Source organism: Gavialis gangeticus, unplaced genomic scaffold, assembly GCF_001723915.1.
Source record: "Gavialis gangeticus isolate Ggan-Ray unplaced genomic scaffold, GavGan_comp1, whole genome shotgun sequence".
Classification (NCBI taxonomy): Eukaryota; Metazoa; Chordata; order Crocodylia; family Gavialidae; genus Gavialis; species Gavialis gangeticus.
The window spans coordinates 23261232-23275674 of record NW_017728997.1 but is presented as its reverse complement, the minus strand read 5'-3'; the positions used below and the strand labels follow the sequence as shown (position 1 = coordinate 23275674).

Genomic DNA, 14443 nt, shown 5'->3' with positions numbered 1-14443 from the left:
TTGTCAAGCCATGAAGGGCTGCATGACAGGCAGCCCAGGGCAGATTAATATTAATTTTCTAAATTTTTTTTAGGGGCCCTGTGGGCCGGATAGAATGGCTTGGTGAGCCACATCCAGCCCGCAGTCGCATTTTGCCCACCCCTGGGCTAGCTAGTATAAAATTAACACAGATACATCCAGAAGTTGCCACTGTGTACTACAGAGTCTCCCTTTCATGCATTCCTCCTCCAGTGTTCAACTGCCCTGACCCTTAGGGACCATTTCCACCACTGGGCAGAAGACTTAGTTTCCCTCACTCATTGTCTCTTGGCCTTTCCTTTAGGACAGTGGTTTTCAACCTGTGGTCCATGGACCCCTGGGGTGGGGAAGCTGCAGGCTACATCTAAGGGGTCTGCAAAAGATTACTATAATCAAATCAAAAATACGTGAATACCCACACTTCCCATTCAAAAGGGATCTGCACCTTCATTTGAAATGTTTAGGGGTCTGCAAATGGGGAAAAAAAAAAAAAAAGAGGTTGAAAACCACTGCTCCGGGACAAAGCAACTGCTTGAAAAGGCACAAAGCCCTTTGTAAAGTGCAGCTCTGCTTCAACAGGAAAGCTCTGTAGCAGGCTGTATATCGTTTCAGGAACTCCATCTGACATCTGCTTCACTTACATAAAGAACCGATCTGCCAGTGCCCAGAAGGAGACCTGCTGGGACATCCACTTCATCAGCAGCAAAGATTCTGCAACCAGCACTGCGTCTTCACTGGCAGAACTGGTAACTAGGCACGAACAGAAATAGAACGCAGCTACCAGAACTATCTGGGCTTTGCAGAGCTAACAAGAGCATGATGGAGAGAAGAAAGAAACTCACTGTCATGTCAATAGATAGACCAGATGAGCCTGTCAACACACAGTGAAGAAGATCTGTTAAGTGGGAAGGTGCCATTTTTAGAGTCAATGATCCTGACCATAAATGCACCAACGCCAACAGCTCCAGTTTCTGAAAGATAACTGGATTCATGGCTTTTACTCCAGGGTCTCAGGAATGTTCTGTTGGTGCAAATCAAACTAAACTCTGATCATTGCCTGAAGTTTTCCAAGCAAGGTCCCCATCAGCCAGTTTCAGCCTTTCCGAGGAATGTTGCATATTCTCCTCAACAGCTACTTGGAACCAGAGGAGCTGGGAATCTTTTACGCTCACTGAAGTCAAACGGGGTTGTGGGTATTGAGCACCTTTGCAAGTTAGGTCAGTACTGTTTGCCACAGAAATAGTATTTCCACCACCCAGTTGCATATAAAGGAGCCAAGGCTAATCGATTCTCACGGCATCTCACGAAGTGACCTTGGGTTCAAAAAAAAGCTTAAGAGCCATGTTTTTGGGTGGGGAGATGCGAGCTGAAAAAAACAGCCAATTCCCTTCAGAGCTCAAGCCAGGCAGAAGTCATCATAATCACTAATGAATAGGCTGCCACTGAGACATAGTGAAATATATCTTTTTTTATTGCTGCACACATGCTTACACATTACAATTTTTATATATATTGCTGCTCTGATACACTTTACAGTCTCCTTAATTCAACCAATGGCTAATAGTACATAAAAAGGACAGGGACAACACACAATAGGGAACAAACACAAAAAAAGGACACACAATAGAAGAAAAAAATAACTAACTGACCTCGTAATAAAATTATTTGCAACCATCAAGAATAGAGTGAGTCTGACTGGGTAAAAAATTGGTTGTATGCTAAGCGATTGCTTATCTGTGTTTCTTCATAACCCTGTTTTGCAATGGCAAGGAACTGAAAGATGCTCTGAGTGACTGGACAATCCAGTTGGGTTCAGAGGTTTTGCCCCAAAAATTGCAAGCAAAACTACAATATTTTCTGAATCTTCTTGGCATGGTGACAGTGCATGAGGAACTGCATTCCCAGGACAATTAGAAAGCCCCACTGACCTTTCATCCTGCAATAATAATATCCTTGTTGGCTCCACATTTAAAGATACAGGAATAGAAACACATCCTAGTGGTCACGTAGAAAATATTTCAGAGTAGTTCAGCTATTGTAACCCAGTCCCACACCATTGTCCTTATTTTAAAAAGTAAAGACCTCTACAGAGGAAAGTGGGAGCACGTTTCTCAACAGTTCCATTTCTGGATTTCATTCACCACCCAACTCCCAAACCCACCATGCTCTGAGGTCAAAGGCCAAGGCCATGCTTGTGCTGCTCCATCTAAGTCAATGGTCCGTGACCACTGGTGAGCAAGAAAGGGTGGCAGCATTGCAAGAAGGGGAATTTATGCAGCAGAAGTCAAGAGGAGTCAATGAACTAAAAATCAACCTGTATATATTTCATGTCATTTGTAGCAATTGAGGGAAGGGAAATACATAACTGAACTAGCCTGGTGAAGGGATTCACCATTGTGGCCTAACAAGTTTCTTAGGCAAATCTTCGAAGAACCCAGCACCTCACAAAGGGTGGGACACCACCATTCCTTCACTCGACAAAAATAAAGGTCTTAGTATCACTCGTTCCAACTCAGGTCTCAGCCAAGACACCCTTCACCAGTTCTGGTCAATTTAGCCTCGTGGAACCTCCTCATTCTGTTCTCCCCAGCTGGACGCTGAGTACAAAAGTCGAAGTGCTCCAAGCAACGAACCAAGCAGAATACAAATACATGTCACTCTTCCAAACCCAACATGCTGCAGGCTTCACCCTTGCTGAGAGCAAACCAGAAAACTCCCTGTGTTTTGACATGGGCATTGCAAACAGAAATGGAAGCAGGAACTGCTTGAACAGCTCAACGTCCTTTAAAAGATATCCTCTGTTCCCTGCCCCCAGAGATAATTGTGTTGCAGGAGAATGAATAAATATCTGGGGATTGGGAAAAGCAAATTCATAGCTGAGAACTTGTAGTTCTGCCCATCGCTCCTGACCTGGGCAGCTATTCCTGGGTTTTCATCCACAGCTCTGCCGATGCATTTCAAACCTGGCAGGCAGCACCTGCTCTTTCACCAACACTGAGCTGCTCTGGAGCAGGCTGGTAGTCAAATTCTGTGGCAACTTTATAAATCACAGCTACACCCAGATGACCCCATGCACTTTCACCAGCTACTTGAGTGGTTTCAGAAGTCAGGCCTGTGGATTCAAAAGTGTAAGGCATAAGTCACAAGACAGCACAACCCATCCTATGCAAGGGAACTTAAACCCCTTCCTGAACTTATGTTGGAAGAATGCTCCTAGAAACAGCCAGAGAAGCAGATGGGAGCCCAGATTCAATCATCTAAGCAAGCAATATCACCTCCAAACATTAAAAACACAATGACTCGTGTAATTATTATAGAACAGCCACATCCATCAGTGATGGCAGCACTGTTAGTACAAGGCTTCCTGAGCAGTTCATGCAGCCCAGTTTATTCCCTCCTACGCTTAAGATACTGCAAAAAAGCATCCTTTCCTTCTTCTGAACAATCAAGACTTTTGTAGCACATAATCCCAAAGAGCCTTGGTGACAAAGCGCTCTGCAAAATCCCTGGCAATTCTAAGTTTCCATCACTAAAACAGCTCCAAGAACAAGCCCCAATGATTTGGTGTATTTTATACAAGAACGTTGCCTGCTGCCTGGTGAGGAGAGAGAACACCCTCATCCCTCACTGGAAGGCATGGGGAGACCAGGCTCTTGAATGATAACATCATCTCCCAGGGGAAGAAGCCTCCATAAACACATTCAAGGCAGAGAGCTTCCTGAAGAACAATGAGCCTCAAGGTTTTTATAACCTAAGCAAAGTCAAAAGGTGAGACAGCAGAAGAGATGGATTGAAGCATTCTGAAAGTCTCCCTTTTCCTTTTCTAAATTACCAGCCCACCCCCTGCCTGACAAGTCTCACCTTCACCCCAACACAACAGGCCAACAGAAGTGCCAGCTCTGAGAGGAAAGGCATTTATTCCCCAAGAGAGAGGCACAAAAGGCAGAACCTCTATTTCAGTCCAAATGAAAAGCTGCTGGCTCCTTAGGAGGCTGTCTCTTTCTGCTGCGGGTCTATTTTGCACTTCTCTCAATTCCTTTTCAGAAGCTAAAACTTTTGGCTTCCAAAGCTGCACATTGTACACAATACCAGGAAAAGAAAAAACAGGAGTCCATTTGCCTTGACCAAGAATAGTGTCAATGTGCCAGAACATGGACTGAAAACCTGAATTCCCATGCACAACCCTGAGCATGCAAATCTAAGTGCCAGAGTTTGGAGGCAAGGAAAAAAAAAAAACCAAAACAAGCAGCACTGTACACTAACTTAGTTGTTTGTGCACAAAAATAGGAGCAGTGTGTGCAGACAGTTTGTGCCTCCTGTGAGAACATTCCTGTGGCCCTGGTAGGAAATGCCATTTTTTCTGCTATCACCCCAGGACAGTGAAAGGGAAAGACAAGCTGGTTATTTCTAAGAATTTCCTTCACACCAAGTTTAATCCAGTTCTGTTCCCTTGTGGGTGGTAATGGGGAAAAATGCTCTGGTTTGAACCCCCTACAGTACAACCCTGTTACCCCTACGGTTTGCAGCCACAAATCAGTGCAGAATGGTACAAGCAGTAACTGTGGAGCTGGGGCACTTTGGGATCCTATCCTGGAAAACAAACATGCAAATGTCCAGACATGAATAAGTTAAAAGGGAACCATGCCTGGCAGTGGGTGGGAAGGAGGAGAGAAATAAAGACAAATATTTGACTAAGACACAAATGTTCTTGCACTCAGAGTCCACCAGCATGGGGCCGAGTGAGCTGCTCACTGCACATGACAGGCCAGATTTCAGACTTCAGCACTCGAGCCCTATACTGGCCAGGAGGTCCTCCAGTGCCTCCAGTTTCTGGTTGGCCTCCTCGATGGCACTGTAAGTCTGCACGTTGCTGGTGATGTGGAAGCGGATGTCATCAACGAGAGGGATGGAATCCGTCTCCTGCCGTTCCTCCACCGCCTCGGCATTCTCCTTCACTGCAGCCACAAACTCCTCCAACTCCACTAGCTGGAAGGATGGAAAACAAGATGGCCATTAGGAAGCACTAGGAGGAAGATGGGGAAGTGCCCTTATGCTCTCATCAAGACAGCCAGCTGTTTTTGCAAAGGACTTTACTCAAGGGAACCAAGTCCTGTTCCCTTGTGTCAAAGGGTAAGAGCAGGAACATCAACAAGGGACAGCCTGGATAAAGCCTGTTCTGTGGCCAAAGCTACGCTGCATTAAGGCTTCAGTCTCCAGGACTGCCAAGCCTGAGATTTCCAGCCATCACTGAAATTACTCCGATCTTTCTAAAAAGAGCCTAACCGGACTTTTCAGAACAGCTGCACCCCATATGCTGCCTTCTGTAACATCCACTGAAGAGTCCCTCACCATTTACACTATTTCTGAGCATTTCCCTCACCACCAAGAGAGAACACCAGCCAAAAAAATTATGCTAAGAAAGACAAGAGCAAGAGAAGAGCTTCTGTCTATGGCAGAGACACAAGAACTGTCTGCTCTGAAACAGCACCTTATGCCTGGCCCACGCTGCACTGTTTTACCAAGAGTTTCTCATTGCTGCCAGCACCAATTCAGCTCCCCAGTAGAAAGTGCCACAGTTGTAAAGTGCTGGCTTTATAAACCCTGGGTCACCTCGACCAGCTCTGAGCGCTGCTAGACGACTCTGTACTTATAATGCTGATGCCCTCTTGTTGCCTTCACCTAGACTTAACACTGGTACTAGGAACAAATGATGGGAAAATGCTCTAAAATTCTTTTCGCAGACAAACCCCCCACAGCAAGAATCCTGTTTAATCACCAATTCTAGCACTCCTTCCTACCGGGGTCAAACAGCCCCTTCTCCCTAAAGCCAATCCTAAAACTTCACCAAGGCATTTTTCTCTCCTTTGTACCAAAATGGTACTTTTGAGCAAGGAGGAATCATTTGGAAGTTATTTTCCTTGTTGCTTCCACAGGCTAAAATGAATTTCACACCTTTCTCACAGCCTCTCAGCTGCAGGTAAAAAATGTTACAGTTCATGTGGGAGTGTTAATTAGAAACACTTATAAAACCAGTGACCTGCCTAGGCACAAATACCTAGGTAGAATCGAGTCTGTCCTTGCCATATGGAGACTCTCTGCAGAAGTCAGACTCCTGGGTCTTTGCAATCAGAAGAAACGGGCAACAGACACAAACACACAACACAGAACAACAGAGCCTTGGAAATGAAATCCCAGTATAATAAGATCTGGTAGCAATTGCTGAGGATCAGCAAACTTCTCCCAAAGGGAACTTCATATAGTAGCATAACTAAGGATGAGTGCCAAATTAAGGAGGGAGGGGCACAAAACAGCAGCCGCTCCACTGCTGCCCAGGGCACAGAGCTGCTCAGTTACTGCCGCTATAGTCCTTTGCTGGCTCTCAGGGTGCATTATTAATTCACTGCTGCATCCAGAATTAGGAAAGAGCCAAATGGAGCACAAGTCAACGCTGTTCTGAGCACACAGCTCCCCGCCGCACTCCAGGACACGTCTGATCTGCAGTCACAGTGACTCCAGTGCACAGCAGACATACCTGTACTAGATTCAGGGTTCCTAGCTTGAGTACTGGTAGCAGCCACACCTTTGTACAGACATTCAGTTTCTTCTGGGAGAATTGCTGCTCTCCAAGAAGAAACCATGAGCATACAGATGTTCAGGCAAGTAAAAAATGGCTGCTCCAAGAGAATAATAACCCAGGAACAACCAGAATTAAATCACTCCCAAGAGACTTTTCTCCTGGGAAAGCAAATGTCTGTATACACTGCAAGTTGCAGCAGCATAGGTCTCAGTGAGAGCTCCCCATCCAAATACTTACTGCGTTTCTCAGGCAGGTTCTGAGACTTGCACTGAGCGCCAAAGGCAGGCAACTAAGGCAGGTAGTTTGAAGTTAGCTGAGGTACACTGACAATGCATTTCTTCAGCACTGCCTGCAATGCCCTGTGCTATTCCTCAGCTGTCCTCCTTTCTAGGGGTTATATCAAGCCGTATGTGATGGATAATTGGCTAAGAAGGACCATGGTGATACTGCCAAATTCAATTACCTCATGGCCCAAGGGCTTCAGAAGTAGCCCTTTAAATGTGAAGCTTTAAATGTGTTTGCACACTGAATGACCAGACCCAAAACATATTAGGGAGAGATTTCAGGTACCTTCTCAATGATCTTTGCCATGTACTCCGTGCACTGGTCCTCCAGCCGGGTCAGCTGGAACAGCTTTGCAATCCTCCAGATGTTTACAACATTATCTTCGTCAAGGGTCTGAGCCAAGGTTCTCCCACACAGACGTTTGAGCCCCGGCAACAGGTACATGTCTGCTACACACAGCACCTCATAGGCATTCTCTGGAGAGAGCTGGCAATGTGAGGGAGAAAGTCATTGAAAACAGAGCTGTGCCTAGACGATGCACATCTGGCAGTTACACTTCCCTCTTCTATCCAGTTTTAAATGTAGTTTCCTGAAAGGGGAGAGGACAACCCCCAAGGCAAGCTTCACAGCCCTGAGAACTCTCCATGCTGCCATGCACGAGAAAAGACCTCACCTCCTGGACTCGTGCTTTTATTCCTCTCTCCATGGCCTGACAGGAGTCGGCGAAGCTGCAAAGGGAGCGTGGTGAAAAGGCTTGTCGCTCTGTGCCAAGCTAAGAGCAACACTGAAAGGAGTCCAATGCAGCCACCATCAAATCAAGGAAGGTCTCCCTGAATCAAGGTGCGTAAAAGAAGGAGGCTTTGACTGAAGGAGCAAAAAACCAACATACAGAGGCAAAAATAGTACTGTACTGACAGACAGCCGCCCCCTGTCACCAGAACAATGTCTCTGTGTTAGTACTGCTGGGCACTTACTGCAAGTCATTTTGAGGGTTTCCTGTTTAACAGGCTCTCCGCTAAGTCAACCAGCACGGCGCTCAGCCTGCTAAGGAGGAACAAGGGGTGAGCTAGAAAGAGGGGCTGTCATGGCCTCTACCTGGGGAGCCCCACAGCTTCACAGACACATCCTCCTCAAGCTAGTCCCTGAAAAAGGAGACTAACAAGTATGAAGCTGTGCTGCAGTTCATCTGGGGATAGGGATTTCTCAGCCGGCAATGGCAAACCATGTGTGAAGAACAGCAATCGAATGCATTAGCTTCCCATGAGCCAAGTTCACTCTCTGCAGTTCCAAATGGGTGCAACTTTGTCGTCACCCTTTTTAGAGCCCTGTATGCACTACAAAGAGCAAACCAGTATACAAAGAAAGCAGCTTCCGTTTTGCCCCTCTAAATCCTTTTTTTTTCCTGTACAGGCCCTAAAGAGAGAGCGAGAGAGAGATTTCTTTTCTTTTCAATGCAGAGTGATAAACTATGAACATGAACACTGTGGAACAAGGACTGTCTCCAGTTCTGCACCAACCAATAAGTGAGCACTACCTCAAATCAGTTACTTTCAGAGCCAGAACTAGCTAAAAATAAACTTTGGACATGAAGGAGGAGGAGGGAGCATGGAAATGTGAAAGACAGGTACTGGGGTTGTGGTACCCTGCTAGGGTCACCCTAATCCTACCTGCCCTCCCGGTCCTCTAAGTAAATCCCTCCCAATCCCCACCAGCACATCTACTAGCGCCCAGCTGGCACCGTGAGCCACAGGTCACCACCTATACCCCAAATGGCCCTTATTTAAGCCTTAAAGCTCGATTGTGGTCTCCTGCTGCCCCCATACCCATGCCTCGCAGATGTCACTTGGTCACCACCTGCCTTTCTGTATAGGCTTCAGCTTTCTTAGCCTTAGCCCACAGGTTACTCTACCTGTTGACTGATAACCGAGGCCCACTGGCTCTGGCTCTGGCCTGGACTTTCCAGTCTCAGCCTCTTGCCACCCCTTGCTCCCCTCTGGGCTCAGGTCCTGGCCCTCTCAGCCTCAGCCTGCCTGTGCCTTGCACCCCTGCCCCTGGCAGGGCTTGACCTAATGTGTCCCTCAGGCACCTTTATGGCCTCCCTTCCACCCCTACAGCCACATTGAGTCCTCTGGTACAAACTAGAACAAAACTTCAAGCAACCACTTTAAACTCAAAGTCCCCCCTCTGAGTCATCATCATACCAATGCCAGGCCACTTTCCCACCCTGGCACTACCTGCCATGCCACTTTACCACCCTGGCACTACCTGCCATGGCCTGCAGCTCCCGCTCCCCACCAGCCTGAACTGGCATGAGCAACTCTGCAGAGATCAGGGCTAAACTGCCCCTCTGCCTCAGGGACCCAAGCTTATTTCCCCTAGGCTCCTCTTTTTCTGGTCAGGTCTTCTCCTGACTAGCTGCAGGTGTGCTCCCTCATCTTCATGGGCAGCTTACTGCACCTAAGCTGCAGTTGCTTCCTTGCCACCTTCCCTCCTGCAACCAACTCCTGCTCAGCTTCCTGGGGCTCTTTCTGTTGAAGTCTCTCTCTCAAAGTAACCCAAGCCCCAGGCTCTGTTACAGGAACACAAGGCTAAATTCAGCCCAATACAAGTGGACACTGAACCACATGAAGTTTAGCAAACTGTGCCAATTTGTACCCTCACTGCATACAATGCGTGGCTGGGGTGTGCAGACACATTCCAGTAACAGGTGTTGTTGGAACAAGAGGCAACACACCCCAACAGGAGCTCAACAGCCACCATCCCCTAGTGTCCACAAATGTGGATAGGAGTCTGTGACCACTTTAATGAGAGTAACCTCAGCATGGAAGATCAAGTTAAATCCCCGACATTTGACCTTCATGCACAGGAGTTCTTTGGCTACACACACAGCCTGAAGTTTCCTACGTCTTTGGTTTTCGTTCTGCAAGTCATCTGAGGAAAGTGAATCAGGAGACAGGCAAGAAAGACATCACAGTGCTCAGCTTTACTCAGGCTTTTTTCTCTAGCTAAGCAAATCTTATTTCAACCAGTCATCTGCATCATTAACCTGGCACTGGGATTCTTTCCCGGGCAAATTTGCTACCGCTAATGTGAAAGAGATTGCAAAGACAACAGCCGGTCACTGGGGTTTGTAAAAGGATTTGCAAATAACAACAAGCACAGGCTTCAGAAAAGACCCAGTCACATTATGACTCTGGGAGCTAATGGAGAGTCTCATCTTGTTGGCTGGTACTAGAAAACCATGCACTTGCAACTCTACACGTATCTATGCTACCCTGACGTGTGCAAGCTACCCTGAGCAGCTGCTAGGCAGGCAGGGCCAGGAGCAGTGCTGCCCACACCCACATGACCACTGCAGAGTGAGACGGCACTAGGAAGACCAACTATGCCATTACAGCTACATGCATAGCCGTCCACACCAGTACTAGCCACAGACTCGGTCCAAATCAGTCTTGCAGACCTAATCAAGAATCCAGAGCACCCACCCTGCCCAGAAACATGTGCCCGAGTTGCAACATAGTCTGTTGATCCCAGATCAGTCTCATCTGCCATCTTCAGACCCACAGATAAAACAATTATACTCGATTATGAGGGATTGCCGAACAAGAAGCAGCCACAGACACATCTACTCAGAGCAAGTGTAATTGGAAGGGCAATGCAAATTCTTGTGCAGAGCTGTGCTGAAGGCTTGCAATCATTCAAATGCTAAATGTGGTAACAAAGCTCTGCAGTTCAACAAGGTCCTTTGGGGTTATTCATCAATTGCTGCTACGCACACAGGTCCCCAGATCTATGCTCACCTTGCTTGACCTGTACTTTAAAGCCATTTTTATACCTCTCCCGAGTTTATGACTTCTCCACATGAGTCTCATCTGCCACCTACCCTTCTCCTCAGGGGATTTTACTACAACCCCTGCTTGAGTTTCACTCCTACAGCAACTGCAAAGACTTTCCACGGTAACATTTTGGGAATCTAGTGAGTGGATCACAAGCATTTAAATAACTGGTTCTGAAAACAGCCATGCTCAAATAATCATTTGTTAAAGAACAAGAAAAAACAGCAACATCTCTTTTAAAGTCTCTGGTGTCTCCTGTCAAATACCCCAAGGCACTTAAATTTTTACCCAGAACCTCCCACACCAAACACACTTTTCCTTTTCACAACTTCTCATATAACCAGGGCAGGATAGGAAGAAGAAAGAAATTTAAAACCCTAAAAAAAGGAAAGGCAAAGTGAAGCAGGGAGGGGGCTCTGTTTACGCTGGTACTAGGCAGGGGAAGGGGGGAAAAAAATAACCTTGTATAAAACATAGAACTTAAATATTTAAAAGTTTTCTTGAGGATTTTTCCTGGCATGTTTCACAAAGAGATGGATTATTCACGGGAACACACATATTGCAGCACAGAAAGCTGCTGGAAGATACAAGACACGATTTTAAATCAGAGTAAACTCTTTGAGTGAACTGAACTACTGTAGAAAGGGACTTCAAGAAGTCACTTAGCTCATCGCCCTGCTTGAAGACAGAATGAGGTCAGCGAGGCAGAGGGGCAGCTCATGCTGAAAGCCCCTCTGGATGGAACAGACGCTCTGCTCCTTTACAGAAGCATTTTGCCTTGGGCAACAGCAGGTGGAAAACCAGACTCGCGTCAGTGCAGTGGCACTGGGTCTGGTTGTAGGGCTGTGCCAAGGACTCAACATGCCACAGGCTGCTCAGTACCTTTTCTACCAGCCACTTCAGAGCACAGTTGACAGGAGGTTGTGGGCAGATGTGTTAAGAGGTACCATATTTATTCAAATCTAAGATGACCCTCCCCCATAATTAGATTCTCTATATTTATAAAATTTGTAAAAATTTGTTATAATTTTCCAGTTACAGAATCTATTGGTGAGTTGCCTTGAATTCACCCCCCCGGCTGGGCAGGGGATGGATCTTCCTTGTGCTCCATGCCCAGGAGGGAATCCAAACTGAACTGTGTTTGACAGTAGGGTGGGGAAGGGAGCGTAGAGGAGCAGAAGCTGCAGAGGGCAAGCAAAGTGGGTATGGGAAGTGGAGCAAGACGCTGCCATGGGTCCGACACTGGCCCCAACCCAGGCTCAGGACCAGAGCCAAAGCTGCAGCAGCCGCCACCTGCTTCCCCACCATACGCAAATCTAAGACAAGGCTGATGGGGGTAGGTCGTTTTATATTCAAGTATATACAGTAGTTTGCAGTGACCTCCTGCCTGATAAATCACTTTCCTTCCTGCCTCAGGGCCTCCCTAGGACTACCCACTGCCAAGATAATCAGTAGGAACATGGTTGCAGCTGTGACCCTTCTCCTTACTTGGCGCATTCCCTACCAAAAGCACAGTCCACAGGGCTCCCTGTCGGAGGGGGACAACAGGTGTGCCATCATCTTCAACCATTTCAGCACTGCCCAAGCGCACCCTGGCTTCTCATGTGTAACTAGACACAGGGAAAACATTTGAAATAAAAGCACACAGCTGCTCAGAGCTTTGCTCCACTTTTAAATGAGACCACAAGCTATGGGTCTCATGTTGAGTGCAAAAAGCCTGGCACACTCGGGCCTCGCGCTCTGGCAAGAGCTTCTTCCTAGGCACCACAGCAATAAACAATAATGACATTAATGAATTGTTATGAATTCTGAAACTGGCTGCAAATGTCAAGAGGGAACAAGCCAGGTCCCCGAACCTTAGCACTTCTGTACACATGCTTACGCTGCCATCTAATGGTAAAATACTGAGCCTGCCCCTCTTTTGAGAGCAAAGTCATACAATACCATCTGCTGAGGAAATAGAGCCCTGCAAGTCCAGCCTTGTGCAGCTAGCCGAAGCAGGAAACCTCATCTACAGGTGTAGCTTGGGATGAAAAATACCCATGACATTTAGCTGCACAGTGGTTGCTCAGGAAGCCAAATGGCTGTCTAGCCCACAATATGGGCAAGGCAAGGTACTAGCAAGCAAGTGAGGAAAGTGGTATATAACCCACCAGCACCAGGGTGCTAGCAGCCGACCCTTGTGCAAGCACATTTAGGAATGCTCTGAAAGGCCAGTCTCACCTCGGTGTCATCGCTGTAAATGTAGTAGAGAACCCGTATGAAGATGTCTTCTGAGATGTCATGAAGCGTCACCACGGGGATGCTGGGCTGTGTCTGCAGCTCCTCACTCTCGCAGAAGTGATCCTCAAGAAGGGCTTTGAAGTAATCGCTGCGGCCACAGAAAAATGCCTGCTCGGGAGAGGAAACACAGTCTGATGCCAGACTCCCCTTCCACCGGACAGAGCTAAATAGCACTGGCCAGGTGCCAGCCACAAGACCCTTTCAGAACTCGGTAGCAATTTCTGAAGTACAGCACCAGTATCGCACCTGCTCCCAATGTGTCACGGTTTTACAGCAAGTCTCCAAGAACCTTCTTTTCCTCCCCCCTCAATCTTATTCTTTCATGTTTGCCCCCAGAAGCAAAAAAGAAAGAAATCTTGATCTGTCTAAAATAATAACAGAGATAGTGCTTAAGAGGGGGAGTCAGGCTTCTAGGTTGTCTTCCTACTATCACCTTAACTTGTGTGGGGTCTCTTAAGAAGAGAGACTCTCTCACTCTCAGCACTGCACCCCCCGGCCAACACAAGGAACTGGCTTTTCACTGACAGCAGATGAGAAAAAAAACTTTCCCAGCAATTAATACTTTGCTGCAATTCATAAATCCATGTCCTGTCTGCCTCCCCCACAAGGTAAGGATGTTTTCATTAGGAAAGGAACTTCAACTTTAGCTTATAGCTGCAGCAGGACACTGACTAGCTTCAATAGAAAGTCAGTGGTTTCTTTACTGGAAATACCACCTTGGACTGAACAGGGCAGAAAGATGGGTATAGACAGAGGAAATTATAATATAAGCACATGCCTTATGGCACAGGAAGTTGTATTCTGCCACTCGGAAGCACACATCAGGGCAGCTGTTGAAGTTGTCGGTGCTGTCAAATGGTAGCTCCCCAAAACCCACCTGGAAAAACAAAAGAAATGAATGTAAATGAAAATATGTATTTAACAGCCAGGGCTTAAGCAACTGATTGATGTGGAAAGCTCTGGGTGCCCTGGCTCTACTACCCATGTGACAGCAGAGATCACCTAAAAAATTCTTCCTAGCTCTTTGTCTGGGAGCGGTGCATCTGCCATTCTCAGCTCAGAGGCTTCTGAACAGAGACTTACCTCCCCCGGTTTCTTCACTTGAGAGACCTGGGGAAGGACCCTCTCTCTGACTTTTAAAGAGGCAGCAGGTTTCTGGGTAGATTGCTGCCATTTCATGAAATGGGCAGCATATACAGTAGTCAAGTAGCAGCATGTTGTTGAATTACTGCATATGCAAAAAGTGCATTTTATAGACCAAATGAATAAGTTTTCAGGTCTGAAGCAACTTGAAGATTGCAGCCACACTCAAAGCAGTACAGTGGTTTCAATGCACATTTTATGCCCCTCAAATCTGCAGTCTAAAAAAAGAAAATTTAAACTACTTCTAGGGCTGAAATACTGCAAACGACATTCCCAGTCCCACGTGCCAAGCCAGGCACGT

The 14443-nt window shown here is 46.9% G+C and overlaps 1 protein-coding gene across 1 annotated transcript in view; it reads right to left on the bottom strand.

The window, feature by feature from the left end:
• Positions 1-3587: 3587 nt before the first annotated feature.
• ABTB1 (ankyrin repeat and BTB domain containing 1) overlaps positions 3588-14443 on the bottom strand; it is a 37322-nt gene continuing 26466 nt past the window's right edge. The window contains exons 9-12 of the mRNA XM_019504601.1: positions 13778-13876; positions 12940-13107; positions 7166-7366; positions 3588-5004 (exon numbers count right to left, since the gene is read on the bottom strand). Of these exons, the coding sequence (XP_019360146.1) occupies positions 4798-5004; positions 7166-7366; positions 12940-13107; positions 13778-13876 (675 nt within the window). The 3' untranslated portion in view covers positions 3588-4797. The remainder of the gene's footprint in view (positions 5005-7165; positions 7367-12939; positions 13108-13777; positions 13877-14443) is intronic.